General features: G+C 35.7%; 1 protein-coding gene across 6 annotated transcripts in view; it reads right to left on the bottom strand.

The window, feature by feature from the left end:
* Positions 1–5,996, bottom strand: part of LOC100180095 (transport and Golgi organization protein 1 homolog) — a 22,382-nt gene that overhangs the window by 1,287 nt on the left and 15,099 nt on the right. For 5 of the 6 annotated variants that reach the window (XM_026833841.1, XM_026833842.1, XM_026833843.1 and 2 more), the window contains 12 exons: positions 4,950–5,195; positions 4,767–4,844; positions 4,603–4,713; positions 4,384–4,524; positions 4,136–4,324; positions 3,380–3,448; positions 3,187–3,313; positions 2,993–3,131; positions 2,006–2,204; positions 1,251–1,318; positions 1,107–1,195; positions 391–1,044 (listed from right to left, as the gene is read on the bottom strand). In XM_026833841.1, coding sequence (XP_026689642.1) covers positions 391–1,044; positions 1,107–1,195; positions 1,251–1,318; positions 2,006–2,204; positions 2,993–3,131; positions 3,187–3,313; positions 3,380–3,448; positions 4,136–4,324; positions 4,384–4,524; positions 4,603–4,713; positions 4,767–4,844; positions 4,950–5,195 — 2,110 coding nt within the window. Of the gene's footprint in view, positions 159–218; positions 275–330; positions 1,045–1,106; positions 1,196–1,250; positions 1,319–2,005; positions 2,205–2,992; positions 3,132–3,186; positions 3,314–3,379; positions 3,449–4,135; positions 4,325–4,383; positions 4,525–4,602; positions 4,714–4,766; positions 4,845–4,949; positions 5,196–5,996 lie in introns of all 6 variants that reach the window. The other variant, XM_026833840.1, reaches the window with a different exon arrangement.

The raw sequence follows: 5,996 nt of genomic DNA, 5'->3' as shown, positions 1-5,996 counted from the left end.
ACAACACAGGTATGCGGTATAATATTAAAGGTTTACCGACGATAAGGATTTGCATTTGTTGCTATACTATCACTAGGTGGGGGTAAAGATGGTGCACTGTTGCTAGGAGGTACATTTGCATGGAGGAAGGTGGCAGAAGGGGGGCCTCGTGCAGGAACCTAGAGGGGTGCAGAATAATTAGTTGCATAGAAGAGAAGTTAAAGATATTTACTGCTTACCATGTGATGATCGGCATAAGGTGATGAGGTCATGATTGGCCCTTCATTCCTTGAACCTATATGAATGTAAATAACCTTATTACAGGTATATAAACCTTAACACTATCTTTACCTGCTCGTCTTTGTAATGGAAGTTGAGATACCATCCCTTTTGAAGGACCAAAACCAGGACCATCCCTCATCGGTGGCGGACCATCTCTCATTGGGGGCGGACCATCCCTCATCGGAGGCGGACCATCTCTCATTGGGGGCGGACCATCCCTTATCGGTGGCGGACCATCTCTCATTGGGGGCGGACCATCCCTCATCGGTGGCGGACCATCCCTCATCGGGGGCGGACCATCTCTCATTAGTGGCGGACCATCCCTCATCGGGGGCGGACCATCTCTCATCGGTGGCGGACCATCTCTCATCGGGGGCGGACCATCTCTCATCGGGGGCGGACCATTCCTCATCGGGGGCGGACCATCCCTCATCGGGGGCGGACCATCTCTCATCGGTGGCGGACCATCCCTCATTGGGGGCGGACCATCTCTCATCGGTGGCGGACCATCTCTCATCGGTGGCGGACCAAATTGTTCATGTAAATGTGGAGGTGGCATTCTTCCATCAAACATCGAAGGTGGTCGATGTAAATCGTGCATTGATCCACGGGATGGGGGTCTTCGATCCTGCATGCTATGATTGCTTGGTGGTCTGTGTGGTCGAAACTCCTCTTGAAGACTTCCGGTAGGACTTGTATCTCTTCGCATACCTCGTACGGGTTGAGGTGACGACCTATCATAACTTTGGTTTGGTCCATTACGAAGCAAAGCAGCAGGTCGACCTGGTGAAAAAATTTGACATTTAATATTTTTTCTACATTAAGTTAGACATTATAACATTTACCACTAGGTGGGGGTAGAGGTCTTGGTCGAAATAAAAACGGAGGTTCCCGTTCTTCAAGGTCGCGCAAACATTGTTGGTTTTCAGATAACCTGTTTACAACCAATGTCAACAATTAAAGTTTTAATTAATCACATAACAACTTACTCCATCCGTAGTTGACTGATTTCCCGAGTTGCTTCGTCTAATTTCCTCTCAGCTTCCCGACTTGCCAACTAAAACACAAAAAAAACAACCAAACTTTTATTAGAGAAACTACACATATGATACATTTCATGTTAAAGCAGTAGGTTGGATGTGGAATTAAGTGTGGAAGCAAAACTGAAAAGCTGGTGATGTTAAACTCTGAACTAGATACACTAAGCAAGTGGTTCCTAAACTGTGTGTACACCTAAAAAGTGTACGCCTAAAAAGATAGGGGGGTGAAAAACCATAAAACAAGTGTTACACGTGTTATAACAGTGGTTTTAAAAGGCTAATATAGGACACACATGAAGGCTGAAACAGGACCCATGTAAAAGACTAAAAGTTAAATAAAAACGCAAACGTTTAAGCCTGTTCTTATGCACAATATAGGGCTAAACTACAACACAAACGTTACTTGAGCCGCTATTTTATTTTGACAGCGATAATGCCTTTTTCACTGTGTGTAGTAAGTCACTATGTTGTCAGGTTTGGCTGTGGTGGATCATGTTAAAAATTAATTGAACACCTCTGTGATAATTTAACAAAAAGGAGAGCGCGAGTATTGTTGGGATCTTCATTGGGGGGTGTGTTAAAAAAAGTTCAAGAACCCCTGCACTAAGCAGATAATTCCTCAACTAATATCAGGAAGTTCTGATTCATCTGTAGATTCTTAATACAGAGTGTTTAAAATAAGCAAAACCATATAAACAACTTACCCAGTTTGCATGAGCTTTCTTCTCATACTGATTAATTTCAGATTTTCTTTGTTTTTTCTCCTCCTCATACTCTTTCCTTGAATCTTCAATCATCTGCTTGTAATCATCCAACTTCTGCTCAAGGAGTAACGTTCGTTCATCCTTCTCAGCCAACTTAGATTCTGATGACTCACGATTACTTTGCTCTTTACCAAGTTTTCTATCAACGTTGCAGACATCGTTGTTTAAACATTTAAATTTGACAAAACTTTTGTTTACGCTCTGGTGGTTTGCACATTTCCACCTATACACTGAGTTCTTTGCATTTAAGCAATTTCTCAGTTTAATTTGCAGGGTGTGAGAATAAATACATATGTACGGTGAGGCAAGTTGTGCAATTAAAACCAAGAAATTTTAATTTTTTTTAAAACAGGAGCGTTGTTCAACACCAAGGTCGTCCTAGAATACTGAAATTTTAGCAGCCATTTTCGATACACTTTATTTAAACATAAAATTTGGACACTTTACTAACTGGACCCTGGCGGTACCTATTCTTTTTATGACAAATGTTAATATTTATAATTACTGTAATGCTATTTTTATTAACAAAAATTTTATTTTAGAATCGGGACCGCTTGGGCCTAGTTAGTAAAGTAGCTGTATTCTATGTTAGTGGTTCCATTGAAAGGCATTGTTGATGGCTACTATAATTTCTATATTGTAGGATCAACCTGGGTTGTCTAAGTCCAACCACTGGTTTTATTGTTAGGTTATCAATAACTATCATTGGCAATTAATGCTCGCCACATACACCATGTTATGAGGTATTGAACATTGTATATATTATATTACGCATTGATTATTTGTATGTATTATTCATGGAAGGTATGAAATATCCTATTGTATATCATTAATATGTGATTTGACAGGAACCTTTTTTAACTCGCATAAGTCTAACCATATACACTAACAGATCTTTTAAAAAAATTGTGCAATAAACAAACTTACCCTTGCATTTCGACTTCTCTTTTGGCATAGAAATCTTGCATGACATTAAGCTTGGCTTGCAGCATTTGTAACTCCCTCTCTGTCTTACTTTTTATCAAACGCTCATTCTCACATTTTGCTTCCCATTCACTTACCATTTCTGTGGTAAATTCAAGTCAATGGTAAAAGTCCAATGTAAGAGATCGTGATTTTACCTTCTTTCTTTTCTCTTGCTTTCTTCTCTGCTTCAAGATCAAAAGTAAGTCTCCCTTTTTCCATCTCGGCTTGTTTAAGACGTCGTTGAATTCGAGAAACATCAATCAGGTCTTTTAGTTTCTCTTTCTGCAGAAATATAATCAATATATATATTTAATATAATAAAATATGCAGATCAAATAAATAATCCACCTGTTTATCAGTTAAGTTGTCCTCATCAAGTTCATCATCACCATCTTCAGTTAACCCTTCCTGTACACCCTACAACAAATATATTGCCAAAGTTAGACAATACAAACAAAAACATAATTTATGTGAAAGTTGCTTCATAATACCAAAAAAACTTGTAAAACAGCTGACATAGCGATTTTTCTGCAAAACCACTTTTTTAACCGGTTAATTATGCGGCCCCAGAGAAACATAGAGATCAAACAAAATCGCTTTTATTTGCCAGAATGACGATAAACCTTAATTTTTGGGCAGAATCGCACCCTCTTCTTAAAAAAAAATACTTTATGCTTTTCAAATCAAGTTTGGTGAAAAAATTTAAATGCTATGATGCCTTTTTCCAAACGTTATATTGATAGACAATTGCTTCTTCTTTCAAATAAAACCAACTGTAAGATATTTTACTATCTATAAGTCAACTTATGAACATTTTTGTGAACACGTGTTTCAAAATGCACATTTGCATTACTCGTCCCTAAGGAGTTAATAAACTATTAAGCAAAATTCATAATAAAGCTTTAGAAACCTAAAGAAAACAATAACTTGTCAAATAGCTTTTCTGGACTAAAAATAAATGTAACCCGGGATTAAGTAGCTTTACTAAATTAAAATAACAAATATATATATTTTATACATAAAACATATATTATATATATTGATGAAAAAACAAAAGCAACAAAACAATTCAGTATATATGCACTGTTTTTCTTGTTTCATTACCTTAAATTGCAAAAGACAATCTTTTAAAACATCAACTTCTTGTTCCATGGTTTGTTTTTCCTCCATAGTGGATTTAACTTTGCTTTCAAGTAATTTAAGTTGTTCTGATAAATTTTGCTCTGAGTCCATAGATGTTTGCAGGTTTTGTTCCAATTCTTGCTTTTTCTTTTCTTCCCGTTTTAAACGATCCTTTCAAAAAATCCAGAATTTAATAAAAACAACAACAAAACTGAGCTTAACATTCTTACTTGAGAATCTTTAAGATTCTCTTCAACCATTTTTCTTTGCTTAACTAAATCTTTCATTTCACTTTTTAGTTGAGCTGCTTTCTTCTCTGCATCTTGAGTTTCCTTTTGCTTTTGTTCCAATGATTTCTGATTTTGTGTTACCTAAAAAAAGTAATTTTATTGTATCAGAATCTAAATTGACAGCAACTACAATGTGTGAATGATAAGAAAACAATTTACCACTTTTTCTAATTGGTTTTTCTCTTTTTGCGAAGCCACCAAATTTGAATTAAATTCAGAAATTTCGGATACTTTTGAATTGATTTCTTGTTGCATTTTCTTAACAGTTTGCTAAAAAGAAATATAATAAGGCAACATTTTTCTATTTCATAATACAATACAACCTTTAAGTTTGTCAGGAGATCTTTATCTTTAGACTTTTCTTCCAATGCCTCTTTCAACGTTATTCGATTCTTTTCTAACTGCAAAGACAAAATACTTATACAACAACCATCTTAGGTGTGAGATGAAACTACAAATGATTCGTTTAGTATTTAGAATAAACTTAGGTTCGGTTAATTACAAACCTCTGTTTGTGTTTCCTTAAACTCCTTTTCTTTTTCAAGATTTTCGCTTGCCATTGTTTCCAGTTGGGCCTTCAGTTCAACCAGTGCTGAATTTAGCTGCTGTTGTTTTCGGTTTCGTCTGGACACTCGGGTACGCCATAGCATGATCCATAAAAATAGGAATCCAACCGCAGTAGTAAGTAGAATGGTTGGCCAGCTGATTCCAAAAACATCATCTTGATATTCTGGTGGCAGTAGCGACAACCACTACAAATGAAAGACATATTTTCATGTGAACAAAAATACAAAGGGTCAAAAATTTCAACAAGCAAATATATAATTATGACATATGGTCAAGTGGGGTAAAAAATACAAAATTCCCATAAATTCAGTTTTATTTCCAACTAATAAACTAAAAATTTATGTGAAAAATAGTTATTAAACATTAATGTCGGGAAAATTAAAAACAAATTAACAAGGAAGGTACAAGGTAATAATACAAACCATAATCATATATCGTATGCAGAAAATCTCCTAATACTTTTTTAACAACCTTAATAGAATGCTTCCCCTTTCTCTTATAACTACAATTTTAAATATATTATATGCATACCCACAAACCTTTTTTACATTAAACAAGCCTAAAAACTCTAAGCCAATTAAATTTAGTTTTTACTTTCAAAAGCTGTTTGCAATAAAACTATTTAGCACGCTACAAGGGTTGTCATTTCTCAGTCCAAGTACCCCATTGTTTTATATTACCCCACTTGACTATATGTTGTTTTACATTTTGTAGTTTTAAAAATTTAAATGTAAGTAGCTGTTTCTGTGTAAGTAGGCAACAATGTTAACTGTCTTGACTATACTGTTTTATCTTCGGTTACATTTAACAGACAAACTATCACACAAAAACTTAAACAACTCTGCTGTCACTTACATTGTCTAATTTTTCTTCAGCATTTTTTAAGGTATCCTGAAGTGCAATACTTAAGCCTTCTGTGTGTTGATGAACTGAATCCATCCTTCTTAACACTGAGATTTATGACATGAGGCAGCAAGCAATATTTA

The sequence above is a fragment of the Ciona intestinalis genome, chromosome 3, assembly GCF_000224145.3.
Source record: "Ciona intestinalis chromosome 3, KH, whole genome shotgun sequence".
NCBI classification, from domain to species: domain Eukaryota; kingdom Metazoa; phylum Chordata; class Ascidiacea; order Phlebobranchia; family Cionidae; genus Ciona; species Ciona intestinalis.
Note: the sequence above shows the minus strand (reverse complement) of the source record. Positions and strands in the feature narration are given on the sequence as shown.